The sequence below is a fragment of the Microcaecilia unicolor genome, chromosome 4 (assembly GCF_901765095.1).
Source record: "Microcaecilia unicolor chromosome 4, aMicUni1.1, whole genome shotgun sequence".
Classification (NCBI taxonomy): Eukaryota; Metazoa; Chordata; class Amphibia; order Gymnophiona; family Siphonopidae; genus Microcaecilia; species Microcaecilia unicolor.
In genome coordinates this window covers 300,184,770-300,201,131 of record NC_044034.1, presented here as the reverse complement: position 1 = coordinate 300,201,131, position 16,362 = coordinate 300,184,770, and the positions used below count along the sequence as shown (strand labels likewise).

General features: G+C 38.5%; 1 protein-coding gene across 2 annotated transcripts in view; it reads left to right on the top strand.

The window, feature by feature from the left end:
• Positions 1-12,363, top strand: part of LOC115469296 (hexokinase-2) — a 194,823-nt gene extending 182,460 nt beyond the window's left edge. For both annotated transcript variants that reach the window (XM_030201804.1, XM_030201805.1), the window contains exons 16-18: positions 868-1,023; positions 1,563-1,796; positions 6,559-12,363. In XM_030201804.1, coding sequence (XP_030057664.1) covers positions 868-1,023; positions 1,563-1,796; positions 6,559-6,703 — 535 coding nt within the window. In that variant the 3' untranslated portion in view covers positions 6,704-12,363. The remainder of the gene's footprint in view (positions 1-867; positions 1,024-1,562; positions 1,797-6,558) is intronic.
• The last annotated feature ends 3,999 nt before the right edge of the window (positions 12,364-16,362 follow it).

Here is a 16,362-nt window from a genome sequence, read left to right as displayed (position 1 = left end):
GTAATTACATTTTTTAGCACCAGGGACAAAGAAGACTATTTGTACCCCTTTGTCCTCACTCTGACCTTCCCCTTCTCTGTCCCCACCTTTCCTAATGATCAGTCCTTTCTTCCTCTTTTCCCCTATCCATAACAGAAAATAGCAGCACACTTTTCATCCACTGCCAGACTGCATTTGCATTTCAGTTATTTTCTACCCCAGTGGTCTTAGAATTCTGAGTGGCTTCCCCTCACCCTCTCCTAGTTAACAGCCCTGAAGAGAATATTTAAAGATGATTTGTATCTATAAAAACATAGACAGAAACATAGTGGTTATAACACAGAGCTGCAAGCCAACAGACTTTGGTGTGACCTTGAGCAACTCAGTTGTGAATTTTTTACTGGTGGGTTTGTTTACAGCAAGACAGTGCAAGACAAGAGACAAAATTGCATGGTGAAAATTGTTCAGCAATTGTACTGATGGGAATAGGGGAAATTTTTTTATTTGTTGCATTTGTACCCCACCGTATCCCACCTCTTTGCAGGCTCAAACATTTACAAGTTACTAAAGAATTTTTCTCATAGATAACCAAAACAGGAAACATTTAGTAGTATATCTGGTCCTGAATAGAGAAAATAATGTATTTTTTTCTAATATTTCACACTCTACATTTTAAACAAGAAGATTCATAAAAAGCATGCCATAAAGGGGAAGTATAAGAATTATAAAAGCACTTGAGTTCCTTTTCTTTTCTTCCTCGCTGCCCCAACTTCTCCACCTTCTCAAAGAGAAGTGTGGGACAGGGCTTTCAGTAGTATAAAAGCTGTGATATTCAGTACATGATAATGACACTTAACATTGATACTTAAGCAACATATTTCTGTGCAGGTTTGAGAAGATGATTAGCGGCATGTACTTGGGAGAAATTGTGCGAAATATCCTGATAGACTTCACAAAACGGGGGCTACTCTTTCGAGGTCGAATCTCTGAGAGGCTGAAGACTAGGGGCATATTTGAAACTAAATTCCTGTCACAGATTGAGAGGTAGGAAACATTGGGGGACAGTGAGAGCCTTCTGTTGTCATCACTTGTGTTCACTTTAAAGAGAAAATAAATTCACTTTTTTATTTCAAGTGCAACCCAAAATTTAGACTGTAATTTTTTTAAGAGGTCATGTAGGGTGAAAGAGCACCTGTGTGTTTTCATAAAATAATAGGGATAAAGTGGCAGAAATCATGCATACATCGAAGCCACGGACATTTACGCCTGCTCAGAAGCAAGCATAATTGTTCGCATGTATTTTATAAAAAGGGCTTCTGATTTTGATAAACATTGATAAAAATCTCCAAAGCAAAAAAAAAAGGGTAAATAACACTTCCCCTAGTACACTTTAACTCTTTCCCTGGTTTGTCTTGTACCCTCTGCTTATTATTTGTTAACTTTCTTCACTGACAGTACAGGCTGGATAGCCCTGAGCTGAAGAACACTTAGCCAAATCCCTAGGTGGAACAAGTCAATGCACAGTGTGTTGGAGATGCATCAGTAGTGGGCTTTGATATCTGACACTTCCTTTTGTCTTGTAGTGACTGTTTGGCTCTACTTCAGGTCCGAGCCATCCTACAGCACCTGGGACTAGAGAGTACTTGCGATGACAGCATCATTGTGAAAGAAGTATGCACCGTGGTAGCTAGGAGGGCAGCTCAGCTCTGTGGTGCTGGCATAGCTGCAGTGGTGGACAAAATTCGAGAGAATCGCAATTTGGATTTCCTGAGGGTTACTGTAGGTGTTGATGGAACCCTGTATAAGCTTCATCCTCAGTAAGTTACTTTTTTGTACGCCATCTGGGTTAAGGTTTATCATTATATGGTTCTGAATAAGTGGATTGGGTTCCACTTTCTGTTCTATGTTAGAAACCTAGTATGAAATTAAATATGGATTTCCTGTTCAGTCAACACCTAGACAGTGATTGTATAACAGGGTATTTAGGGTAAGAGGGCAGATAGGCTCCTACCTAGGCACTATGAGGGCAGTTCTGTAAAGAGACACTTGAACTAGCTGACTAGAGAGCACCTATGTGGAACCTATTTAATAAAGGAAAGTAAGTGCCTACTTTCCTTTTGAGTATTGGTGTGATCAGATATATATGCATGTACGTGATTTTGCGAGCATTGAAAGCTAGTCATAGAGCTGATGTAAATGTTTGTGCCTAGATTCCAGAAATATGCACTCAACTTACTGGATTATATGTTATGTATGTAAGTTTGCATCCTGTTCACATTGCACTAAGATGCCACCCATATGAATGCCGAACTTCAAACACCACACTAACAAAGATATGTGCACAGGGCCTCCAAAGGGGGGGGGGGGGGTTCCAGCTCTGGCAAGCTGCTTCCTGGTCTGTCTCTCGTCTCCTGTTCCTCTGTGCCAGGACCCAGATGATTGTATTAACACAATAACCTGTGAATGCAATCATCAGGGTCCCGGCACACAGGAGCAGAAGATGACAGACCAAGGGAGGAGCAGTCAGACCATCAGATCTCCTTGAGTCAGACACAGGAAGGTAAGGGGGCGGGTGGGGGAGGCGGCCCAAATGTGTGGGGGTGGTCCTGCCCGACTGTGTGTCTCTGCAGCCCTGTATGTGCATAATTACAGAATAGTGCGCAGCTGGATTTCTGGCATTTATGTGCAAATGTTGCCAGTATTGTAATAAATTCTGTGTATTTGATATGGAAATGTTAGCACCCAATATGTAGAATTATCCTGACAGAGCAGTGATGAGAATAATGGCATCTGTGTGTGTATATATGTTTGCATATGCACGTAAATGTCAAAATTCTGTTTTTAAGCCCTGTTCTTTAAATATGTGTATATCTTACATACTGTGAGGCCGATTTTCAGACCGTGGGAGTTAGACCGGCTAACTTCGGCGCTAAGCCCAGATGTTCAATGCCGAACTATTTCTGGTGACCGGCATTGAATAGTTTAAAGATTACCGGCTAAGCAGATATCCAGTGATAGACTGTAATCTTTAAACTGACCAAAGATATCCCACATTTTCATGCAGCCAAATATGGCCACTAAACTGGCTTTAAAAATTGGTGGACAGCCAGTTATATTGGGCAATATAACCGGCTATCTGCTAGCCATTACCCGGCAATATTCAGTGGGAGACCAGTTTTCTGGCATTTAACCAGCCAGGTGCTGATCCTGGCCAGTCAAATTTTGCTAAATATTTGGGGGGGGGGGGTATAGGTAGACGTACACGTAGGTGAAATTTGGGTGGAGTGTGGGTGGGACTCGCACATAACTTATGTGTCTTTGGTGTTTAGGCATGAGCACTTAACACTAGCTGGTGTGGTTTGTGTAAGTGCTCGTGCTTTTGGGCATGTATTTGACCCATATGAGCAGATATTGCACTCTGATTGCAAGTGCAGACATTTTTATACTTGCTCAACAGCAGGTGTAACTGCATGTAAAGTTCACAAATACACACTTGAGTATTTCATAATCAATATGTGTACTTGCAAATTGTAGGCAAAAAAGAGGAGGATGAAATCCCTCACATAAACGTGAACAAACAACAAAAAAGTGGGGTGGACACAAAGAGGATGTTGGAGAATCTTTAATTCTAAAAACACAACATAAAAACGACTCAACATGGTTGTGTTTTGGCACCAAGGCCTGCCTCAGGGGTCAAGTGGATGTAAAAATGAACATAATACAAACACAAATGAATATAATGTACAATAATTAAATAGCAGAACAAATGATATTAAGTGACTCTTAGATAAAATATAACATGATGAAAATGATGCAAAAGAGTTTAAGGCTAAAAATTGTACATTGGATGTTGAAAATACTTTAGATATTGAAACTTCAAACTAAATAGATATTCAAGTGTTACATTTTAATGTATGGATAAATGAAAAATGTAAGAATTAAAAAAAATAAATAAAAAGAAAACAAAATTGAGAAGAGTGCTCATGCAATTTTAGTGCAAGTCGAGCGTTGGTTACCTCTTATGTTGTTGTGAAGAATAATTTAACTTTCAAGTGATGTCAAGATCCTGGCAGTTAAACCTCTGTATAATCTGAATAAAAACATAAAATGACTACTTAAAACAACTCTCTAATGAACAAGGGAAGCGCCTTGAAACCATGTACATAGAACTAAAATAAGCTACTAATACATATATTAAAGAAAAGCATATTGGAAAAAGTTCTAAGGAAAAATATTAAGAGGAAAAAAAGGTGTGTATGTATGTAATTATATATACAATGCACTGAAAAAAAATTGGTAAAGAAATAGTGGCAGTTCAGATGGCTACTGCCTGTAAAATTCAATTTTGAATGTTATCGAAATGAAGGAGTGCCGCGAACTAGGTTACTGTATAATGAAAAATATACTAAATTATAATATCTTAGCTCAAGAGCCGTCTGAAAAATGGTGAGTCATAATGCAAAAGGTGATGAGAATGAGAGAGGTGTTTGACATTTCCGATTGCAACAGGAAACAGAAATAATGAAGCTGTGAGTGCGGATACAAAACTAAAAGTGCAAGTGCAGTGGTTGGATGTAAACCAAATTGGTGTCCAATATATAACAAACGTTGATAGTGGACTATATTTATTTATTTTAGATTTTGCTCACACTTTTTTCAGTAGTAGCTATATGAAGCGTGGATATCATCCAGTTCAAAAAATGGCGCCAAACAGATGAAAGTGTTAGTGGAAACCTATAAAGTTAAAATGTGATTTATAGTAGTAGTAGTAAAACGTAAATGCAAAAAAGATCTTTTAAAAAAATGAGATATAGAAAATGATGTGTAAAAAAAAAGTAAGAATTGTATTGTGAAAACACACCAAATGGAAGTGACATATTTAATATAAGTGAACAGGTGGTTAGGGCAAAGTAATCCAAATGACAAAAACACAAAACAAAAAAATATTTTATGTGCCAGATGGACCAATGTAACTTGACTGAAAGCACAAAAAGTTTAAAAAAAAAAATGCTCAATTGTATGAAAAAACGTAAATGGAGACCATGCTGTTTCTTCTATATCTTAGAGGTTTTGAATGATCTCTTTCCAGTTTTTTTCTACCAAGTGTTATACTTGTATTGTTTGATATTCTGAAAATGTATTTATTCTTAAGCCTTCAGCTCACTTGTTAGAGTGGTACATCTCACTGTTTGTAATAGTCTAACCTTAGCATCTCTGCACCAGCTGAATTTGAACTCTAGGTTTCCTGGTTCTCAGCATGCTATGCCAACCATTAGGTTACTCCTCCACTCCACATCCTTAAATTCTGAGCTCTGGGAAAGTTGTTTTATCCTGGTAATGTGCAATGATGTCACCTACTTGTGTGGTGAGCTCAATCGTGCTGTCTATAGAAAATATCTGTTATAGATGAGCAACAATGATTTGTGAAATAGCTCCCACACAAAGTTATGTCTGATCTGAAGGAGGGGTAACCAGTAAAAATTGGCATGTATGCTTGTATTTTATGAAATAAACCCAAAGTGCCAATGCTGGCTCAGCTTCACCCCCTGGAATGCCTTCACACGTGGAGAGTATTTTTATAACATGTGGCCTAAGTTAGAAGACCATGTAGGTGTCTGTCTTTTATAATATAACATCACAAAAGTAGCCAAAATTGTGGCTAAGATGTGGCTGTGTGCATTTACACCAAACACTGAAGCTGGTGTAAATATACATGGCTCAAGTACATGTGTAAGTGAGTAGTTTATAATTTGAGTATACCTCATGAGGCTGCTAGTGCTCATCCTCCAAAAATGCCTATCCTTGGTTGCATAAAAGTGTACACCTTTGACATTGTGCATGCTTTTACACGAGGTATATGTGTGTGTATGTATATGTATATATATATATATATAAGCCTTTTACAGATAAATGTATAGCAGGATTTACTCACGGAAAAACCTTTTTTGAATTACCCCTATATTGCATAGGGTAGGTTCTAGGAATATACAGCTGTTTTAGAAAGGCATATAGATGCATATGTTGTCCTTATAAAGTAGGTGCCGCATACCTTCTAATTCTTGTTCACTGCATTTTAGAGCTAGTTATTAACTATTTGACCCCTATTTTATACACTGGGACCTAGCTACTCATAATGCACATCAGCATTAGTAACCAGGGATGTGCATTCGTTTGAAACAACATGGCAAATGTCAGCAATATATCTCATGTCATTCCGTGTTGTGAAATGAAAATGAGCAGGAAAAAACTCCACACATTTTGTGTCTTTTATTTGTCATCAATAGTGTGTGCTTTTTTGAAGGAGTGCACACTTTTCACAAAGAGGGCATGATCTTTACGACATTGATCCCCTAATGAAAAAAAGCTAGAAAAATCCCAAACACAGGCAGTATAAAACTAAAGTTTTCTGGTTGCACATCTCTATTAGTAACTCCAGCTGTTAAGAATCCTACTGCAGTACCTATAAAGTGGAGGGGGCGGGGAAGGTAGATGGAAGTAACGGTTATCACCCTGTCATAGTATTAAGCATTTTGACTGTCTTTTAAAAGTCTTTTACTGAATATGTATTCTGACCCACAGTTTTTCAGCAGTCATGAAAAAGACTGTGATGGAACTGTCCCCAAAATGTGACGTGGTGTTTCTGCTATCAGAGGACGGTAGTGGGAAAGGAGCAGCTCTCATCACAGCTGTGGCATGCAGGATTCGTGAGGCTGGTCAGCGATAGGACTACTTCATCAGGCCTGTGATGCGACATTAAGAAGCTTCATCCTGACGGGCATAGACTTTGCTTTATTTTGTCCATGCAGCTATTGCAGCAGTGTGACATCCAGATTCAAAATAGCGTTGTTAACCTTATTTAAGCTATATACTAAGTAAAGATGAGAGATTTTTGCAACTTTATCTCATCCAGAAATCTCCTCGCAAAGTCTTCCATTTGTTAACTTTACTGTATTGACAAAGACCACATGGTCTCCAAGCATATAGTCTTTATTTAGGCTCCTTTCCTAAATGAAGACAAGTGGTTTGAAACCATATTGGATTTAGTCTTCCATTACTTTAGAATGCATTCGGAACTGATCTGAAACTGGCTTCTGTTGCATTCATGGCACATAAATTTAACTGAGGACATCACTAAAGGAAATAATTAACCCTTTTACAGTATGCTGTTAGCATGCATAGCACAAAATAAGTGTGAAGCAACTGGTATTTGTAATATTTATTTATAACATTTTATTAACATGCATTGAACAACACGTAGTAATTTTAGGAACATGATGGACATATTAGAAAGCAAACACGATGGACTTGACTACTTGAAAAAAATAAGTTTTGGCTTCAGTCATGTGGCCATGACAAAGGGGCATTCCACATTGGCTCCAATTATGTGTCTTTCATACAGCTTACATGCTAACATTTTTGGCACAATACGTATGTTTGTTTTAGGGATTTTCAGTCCTTTTATTTCCTAGGGGCTGTTGTCATACAGAAAGTGATCCTGTGCCTGTGACACAGGCATGAAGAACATGGTGGAGTGTGCAAGAGTGATGCTTAGTAATTCACACCACTCAATATTGTCTTCCCTTAAGCTGTGAGATCAGTTTCTGTACTAATACCATGCCTTAAAGATTATTAGGTCGTATATTGCACTGTATAGACATTGTAATTTTGTTTATAAACCAGATTATGTATATAGTGTTGGGAGAGGCATGTAATTATAGACTGTTTATAATGCCATAGTAATAATGTTGAAAGTCTGGGTGCAGGTGTTCCTTCCTATGTCAGAAAATGATTTTATGGAAAGACTAAGATTTCTAGCAGCAGTGACACTGCACAGCTTTCCTGGAACAGCTAAATAATTTAGAAAATGTTTTGCTGCAGTAAAGTACAAAAATGGAGTGAAATTTATCTTGTGGTGGTTTTCCAACCTGTTGCCCTGGGGAGTAGGAAAAAGCACAAAATAGAAAGGGAAAATTCACTTTGGGGTACTAGTTATTTATATAATAATAAAAAAAAAAAAGTCCAGACCTCCCTCCCTTTACTACTTGCTTTTTTCCACCTACTCCCCCAAAAGGTGTGTTTTCATTCTGGTGTGCTACATTACCCTTTCACCATAGTATTTTGTTTGCTAAGCAAGTGAACAGCTTCTTGTATGTATTTAAAAGATACACAAATGTTTATTTTGCTCATGAGTACAGAAACACAAAGCAGAATATACTGTAATTCTGTTTCTAAATTATAATCTGAAATGTTTTTATATTGTGCTTCTACATGGAGTAATGTATTATTTCACTAGAGGGTGCTACATGATGCTTCTTACTCTAGTAGCACAATTCTTAAACACACCAGATTAGATTTAACTTGCAGTATTTAGATAAACTAGTGCAAAGAGGAAAATGTAGGACTGAGTCTTGCAACGAATTAAGCAACTATAGCGCAATATTAAGTAGAGTTGTGTTCTTCTCTTTCTAATTCTATAGTAATACATAAATGCAGTACGGACTGAAGTATTCTGCCATTGCAGATCTCCAAGTACAAAGGGCAGGGTGTCACTTAGCCCAGATCATGAGACAGATATATTTATAACAGTCAGGCTTGTTTTTAGGGGGAGGTGAGAGAGGACTTTTTTTTACACTTGTATGCCTGCATATAGCTGGAGTACATCTGAATTGTAGATGGTAGAGCAGGGGCACCCAAACCTTTGAAGACAAAAGCCACATAATATCTGGTAGGAGAGTTCCCTCTGATTTTGCTGAGGGGGGGGGGGGGGGGGGGGAGAGAGAGTACCCCTTAGAATTTGTTGAATGAGTTGCAGGAATCACCCTCTTTAGAGTATGTTACCATGCTACTCTACCATCTTCAGCTGCTGGGGCTTAGGACCCCTCCTTCCTTCCCAACCTTCCAGCCTTTGCTGCTGCTGCACATGAAAACAAAGTTAAAATTCCTCCATGGGCTACATTTTTCCTGCTTGCAGTTGAATGTCATGGGCCAGAAAATGAGCCCTGTGTAGTCAGTGCATCTAACACATAGGCTGTAGTTTCAAACTCTAGTGATGGAGAGCATTGGAAATCCAAACAAGTACGGCACATGCTCACTTTTCATTACTTAGAATATTTGTATCATAGTATAAATAGAGTTACAGGAACCATTCCTTGGAGATTACTTATTTGCTTTTATATGGAAATAATGTATGCTGCTGAAGTCCACTATACTTTCGTTGTTGTTTTTTAGACTTTTGAAATGGAGACGACTTTAATCAGAACAGAATCAACCTCGTCTTGATGTCTTTATTCTGATCCATTAATGTGGCAATCTAGTGATTTTTTTTTTCAAACCCACATTTCAAAAGTCATAAGATTGGCACTGACCATGGGTGGGGAACATGTGAAAGTACAAGCACTCTCAGACAATTACTAGGAGAAAAGAACTTTCTATTAAAAGCTGATCAGCCTTCCTAGGTACCTTGACTATTCTACAGCTTGCTGAGGCCATACAGGAACAGCATGAAATCTAGAAGAAAGATTTCCTCCATGTGGAGAATGATTTATAAAGTTGTGCCTACTTAAAGCATACTTTCACACACCTATTTTATAAAGTCAAGTATGTGCCTACTTGACTTCATAAAATACTAGCACAGATGTGAAAGAATACACATATATGTACTAGCACTTACACCAGCTCTGTGGCTAGTGTAAATGTTAGCACATATTTTATGCAGGTGCTTGGGGACCCAGCCCAGATACTGTCCAAACTTTGCTCCCTGTGCACGTGCACAGTGATACTGTGTTCTATGAAACTTATGCATGTACTTTCACACTAGTTGGTATTTTATAAGAGGTCATTTATAAGTGACTGAAGTGCCAGCATTTGTCTGTGTTCTTATCACCTAAAGTTAGGTGGCTCCTTAACAGAATTGCTCCCTTAACATCTATGCACTTTATATTTTACTATGGTACACCTGTAGGATGATTCATTTCTAGCTGTGGCACTGCTGTTTTATTGAATGAGGTGACTCCTTTGATTGTAAAGCAGTGTCTGTGCTGTACTTGGTAAAGTTTGAAGGGGAAGCACCCCTGTGTATGTTGTAATATCATGAGGCTGCTGTTGATAGCCAGAAGCAACAAGAACACTGCTTGTGTTTGAAATCAATTTATCTTGGCAGTTATGGGCTGTGAATTTGTGCAGGTCAACATTCATGGACGTGCTGAGTGGGTAAGATAACTGGCCAATGCTAGCTGGTTATCTTACGAGGACTAACTAGCTTCACATAACTAGCTAGGTTTTAAACTTGAATATTCATCTACTGTCCTCTAAACTTTGGTTAGATTTTAGTTGGCTAATACTAAAAATCAGGCACTAGCTGGCTGTCCTTTTGTTTTATTATAAAAAAAAAAATGAAAAGCCATGTGTGTCTGTTGGCAGATTCTGAACCTCTGTCCAGAGCAGTCACAAATCACAGCTCAGATCAAGTCCTTCAAAAGCAACTCCCACTAGAGTCCTCTCATTCAATTTTCCGTTCTGATCTTATAGCCTTAAAGCCTTTCGGCTTCTAGATTAACTACCATGCTTAGGCCATGGGGTTTAGTGAGTGCCAGTGGGAAAACTATGTGCATATTTTCTTTATTTCCTACTTTTTAAAATTACAATGGAGTTAACTTTGCTTCTTTTATTTCACTCGAATTTAGTCAACTTTTTTTTTGAGAAGGTAAACCACTCTGACAGTTATGAGCCTCATTTTCAAAGCATGTAGACCTACAAAGTTCCATAGGTTACTATGGAACTTTGTAAGTCTAACTGCTTTGAAAATACTCCTCTATGTCTCTAGGACAGTATAACAAGGTTTTTAATAAACCTAAACTTCATCAAAATCTGAAATTTAAAAACAATTAAAAGCAGCTCTTACCCAGAGAGGCCATGCTGATGGAATCTGGGGAATGTCTGTAAACTTTGGATTAAATTTTTGAAGTTGAACAATATGATTGCTGTATTCTGTGGCAGATATCTTGCTATATAAACTATATCAGATAAATGTGTGTGAAATAAGTCTAGTATTGCTGCTGTTCTTATTTTAAGCCCTTTTATAAGGAGGAAAAGACAGATGTTTGGCGCTTTCAAGTGAACTTTTATATACACAGCACTGCCGATAGAACGTCTTCACTGGTCTGAAAAACTTCCGGGTTAGTTTTAGTCTTTTTTTCTAGGCTTGGGAAAGAGATTGCTTTAATATTTTTTGTACTTTTTATATTAACATTTACCTTTTGTATACAGCGTTCCACATTTATCTGAATCTGAACAATCCTGGGACTAAGGGGGTGTCATGGTTTCTTGAGGCAGCAGATGCTAACTTCAGATGATATATGAATAAAAAGAATTGCATTTCCCTTTACAATGCAATGCTTTTTCAGTCATAATAAATTCACTAATAAAAATAAACCAATTACTCACTAAAAAGCAATTATGGATGTACAGAAGATTAATGCTATTATAATCCAAAGTATTATGAATTTAAGGCTAGGTTAGGCTTTGATTGTTGCTTAACTGTTCATGTAAGGGTAGCAGCACAGAGAAGACAGCTTGTGAATAGAGAACCTGAAATGGAATATACATGCCTTTGATCAAACATTTTTACAAATCATTCAAGTGCACCTCCTGCTACAGCTCCCATAGAAGCATTTCACAACACTGTTTCTACATGTTGTAAAGAATGGCCAATGAAGGACATACTCTGGAACATCAGGTCAGTGCATATGTTACCACTTTGGATGGCAGTCAAGAGTACGAGTATCTTGAGAAAAGGCAGGTGGCAATGTAGAGGTGTACTGATCTTCTCTAGGTTTCAAAGGTAAAGTCAGGGATGCTTGAGTAGAAGCACTTTAAATTTTGATAAAGCCAAAGCATTCAGATGTTAGCAAAGACAATTATTAGCAAAGATGATTAACTACATGGATCTATGTTATGTTTTGTATTTACAATATTTATTTTAGCAATACTGCTGTACAAGATTCCTTATTTTTGTACTTTTCATATTGAGTACTGGCATTATGGTGTGCCTTTAAGCTTCTCTTTGCAATGGAATAAAGATTTGGTTACAAATAAAATTGTTTCATGCTTGGTTGTATGTGCCTTTTTTAAATTCATATTTGTTTATAGCCACCCTATTGTCAAATATGAGCATCATGATCCTTTTGAGTAAGCAGGAGTATTTTAGTTGAATGTTTTGGGGAGGAGTGATCAATGAATTCACAGCTGCTGTACCAACTTCAATTTTTCTATGGTAAACATTGATTCATGCTATTGTGTCAATATAACAATTATCAATGATATACATAAATTTGAGAATGTTTGGAACTTTGAAAGCTCATAGTCTGTTTTGCTGGCTGTTATACACTTTGATTCTACATAGTTTTTCACAAGGTAGTCTCCAGACCCAATATGGCTTGCTTAATTGCATTCTCTAGTCATTGTAGAAATGCTGAGAGCCATACTCAAATGTTTTGGGAGAGGGAAAGGAAGGGCTTTCTAACAATTCAGTTAATGAATTTAACTCATATAAGTATGTTCCTGTCCCCAGATGGTTTATAATCTAAAGTGTCCTTTTACTAAATTAACATACTGCTGTGTTTTACCTGTCAGCCTTCACTAATTGTGCATTCATTTTTGTATTTTTTTTTGGGGGGGGGGGGGGGGGCTGTGTCATGGGCAGGGAATGGACATGGAAGCATTATCCAGTTAGCACATTTGCATTAGCATACTTAACTGAATAACACAAAGTTAACATGGAAGCAGGTAGCACCTCCTAAGTAGGAGGCATATGTGCTTCAATGTTAACTTTTGTTCATGTAATGCACCCTAAGGAAAACTTGAATACATATCTTGAAAAAAAAAATTGAAAAATACTTTAAAATACTCCTGCATTAGAAATGGGCTTAGTGTGTGGTAAAGTCCCATGTTAAAATGCACTAAGCCCATTTCCTAATTTGGTTTAGTAAAAGGGGCCCCTATGTTTCTATTTGAGAAAATGGATAGTTAAGTGACTTAGCACAAGACCAAGACGAGTGGCTGGGGACTGAGAACCAGGGAAGTCAGGCCCAAATGCCACTGCCACTCCACTTGATCTTGGGCTAAGTCACTTAACTATCCATTTTCTCAAATAGAAACATAGGGGGCTTTTTACTAAACCAAATTAGGAAATGGGCTTAGTGCATTTTAACATGGAACTGGTTTCCACAGTCACAAGCTTTTTGAAGAATTTGTGGTCATAAATGGAGCACCCAAAACAAGCAAAAACATGATCTTGGTGTGCATGCAGCAAAATCTAGTGACCCTTTGTGTCACTTTTGAAGAAAATCTGCTTTGCAATGATGTGATTTGGAAAGTAATATAGCAACCCCCCCCTTTTTTTTTTTTTTTTACAAGATCCTATGGAAACATAGTAAACCTGCCCTACCCACATACCATTTTAATTTATGGTGATCTAAATTTGTGTGTAACCAGGAGACTAGATTGTCAATGTCAGCCTTATGATGATGAAGCATGGTTGGAATTTTGTTGCCTTTTACAGACGGCATAACACTGAAAACATTCCAAGTGTCAATTCTACGTTTCCAATTACATATAGTCTCTTCACAAAACACACCATCCAAACATGCCTGAATCAACTAAATAAATATATGGGTGCCTAGTCCTCATCCAGGTCCATCGAGTAAATGTAGAATTATAATACTACCAAGAAAGAGAGAGAGAAAAATAGCAACCATAAACATGTAAGCAAAAATAAAATTGCTCCATAGGGGAAAGGTGCAACATTCCAGTATCCCTACAATACTCTAAAACCCTCCTGAGACCCTTCCCCTCCACCCTCTCATTATCCCACTTGGAATATGTACTAAACCTGCCCCTTCCTCTCAATGCGAATGAGGAAAGTAGGCTATGCTGTATCCCCCCCCCCCTCCTCCTCCTCCACTGGTACCCAGTCTCAAACACGAATCAAACCATGTCAATGCCCTAAGGTGAAAATTGAAGTTACACTATGGAGTACTAAGCAGTAGACAAGAAAGGGCACAAAGCAAGTAACATTAATCAAAGCCAAAACCTGAACAGAGTATGCTTTTGCTATATATAGCAAACTGTAGATAGTTTGTGGATAAAGCAAGAGAGTAAGGAACTATTAAAGAGAAAGTCAAACTAGCAGATGTAAATCCTTCCACCTCAGTAGGTCCTAGTTGCCAAGATGTTTCAAATTACATACCATAGCAGTGTGGGATTTGTAGTACGTGATCGTACTCATTGAAATAAGTGCTGCAAGTCCCATAATGCACCAGGATGGAATGGTCAGAAATCCAGGATAGTCCCAACAGCTCCAGCCTGGAACTAGGTAGCTTGCCATCTCTATCCAGCTGTACTGCAAAAATAAAAAAATCCATAGCCCGAGATATCGAGAGGAGGTAAGTGTTGTATGTTCAGAAAGCAGATTAACAAACTCAGCAGCTTTCTCCATGGACTCATAGAAGGTCCATTGACCAGCATGGTAAATTTTGAGAACTGAAGGATATAGAAGCAGAAATCTAATCCATTTTCATAACCATTTACTGCAAACCACACTGGAAGTTTTATGTTTAACCTCTAAAGCCGAGTCATCCTGAGAAATCTGGCAAGGTGTGCCATCGTATAAAAAGTAATCTTTCCTGGCTTTATCTTGCCTTAAAAGCTCAGCTTTCTGAGCATAATTGTGGAACTTAACAATGATGACACAAAGCCTAATGGCTTCATCACACTGCTGACCTACTTGGTATACTTTTTCCAAGCGTATGGGCCCAGTGTTGTTTTTCCAACTACCTGCAACTCCCTGTCTTTTCTCTCCCCCTCCCCCCTCTCCTTTTCCCCCTTATGGTTCAGTAGCTCCCTGTCTCCTCCTTTTCCCAAATACTGTAGCTTCAGTGATCAGCAAGACAGCTGCTTGGAAAAGAGAGCTGCCTCAGGAAACCCAGTGTGGTGCCAGGAGCCACAGCTATACAAATCCTGAAGCATGCACCGTCCCAGGTTGTGTAGACAGTAAACTACACATCAAAAGTGAAAGCCTGCTAAGTGTGGTTTACTGTTTACACAACCCGGAAAGGAGCATGGCATCAGGGTTTGTATCACTGCATCTCTTGAGGGCCCAGCATCTCTCCCTTTCTCTTACTCACTTCCCCCCCCCCACCACCCATGGTTCACCAACTCCTTGTCTCCTCATGATACCTCGTCTTCCTTCTCTCTCCATAGTTCTTTCACCCTTATAGTTTAGCATCTCTGTCCCCCTCCCGCGGCAGGTCCAATGCCTCCTCTCCCTCTTCCCTCAATCCCTACCTGTGTGTCTAGTGCATCTCCCTCTTCCCTCAGTCCATACCTCTGAGTCCAGCACCTCTCTCTCTTCTTCGCTCAGCCCCTGGCGCTGGCCCAAGCAGGCAAGCAGCATGTTATCACCGCAGGTGCCGGCAAACAAATCAGGTTTGACAGACTGAAGATGGGAAGGAGGAGAAGTGGTGCTGAACTCCGGAGGGTGGTGTTGAGGGGAGAAGAGGGTAGCAGTGCTGGATTTATGGTAGTTGAGGGGAGGAGCATTCTGTAAGCTTTTTTTTTTTTTTTTTAAAAGAACCCTGTTAGTCTATGTACCGGTCCTACAACACACCTCTCAGGTGCACACAGCATACTAGGGTGTCACGAAACATGGGTTTAGAACTGCTGCTCTATAGTAATAATTCTTGCATGGATTTATATTTTAAATTGATAGCTATTTTGAGCAGGTAAGAGTCTGACATAATGAAGTCTAGAATATACAGTAATTCTAAGCAAGTGACTAAACCTTGGCATGGGTGACAGTGAAAGCTTCACAGTGCCTTTGGTGCTACTTTTGCATTATTGCTGCTAGCTGTCAATGTTGTTTGAAGTATTAAGTAAAAGTACTTAAGTAAAAGTAAAGATAAATGCACATTTTGTTAAGTAAAAATAAAAAGTGCAATGAAAATTGCATTAAAAATTTACTAAAATAAAAGTTAAAAATGCCTAATATACTTTTGAGTAAAAAGTACTGTGACTACAAAAATGTGTTTGTGTATTAAATATGATATACTGCTAATGGCAGTTGAACACAGTAAACTAACATCAATTAAAATCAAACAAAATGAAAGGAATGCTGATTGAGAACCTGTGGCACAAGTTGCCAGTGGAAATATCCAAATGACAGCCAACAATAAAACCCAGCGTCAATTGAATATCATTGTATTTTGCCACATTTTGTCAAACAGTGGCAAAATATGACAGTGCATCATCCCCTCCCCAGCTTTCATCCAGTCTCACTCTTGCTTGTGTAACCCCCCCCCAAGCCTTCATCCAGTCTTTCTCAGTCAT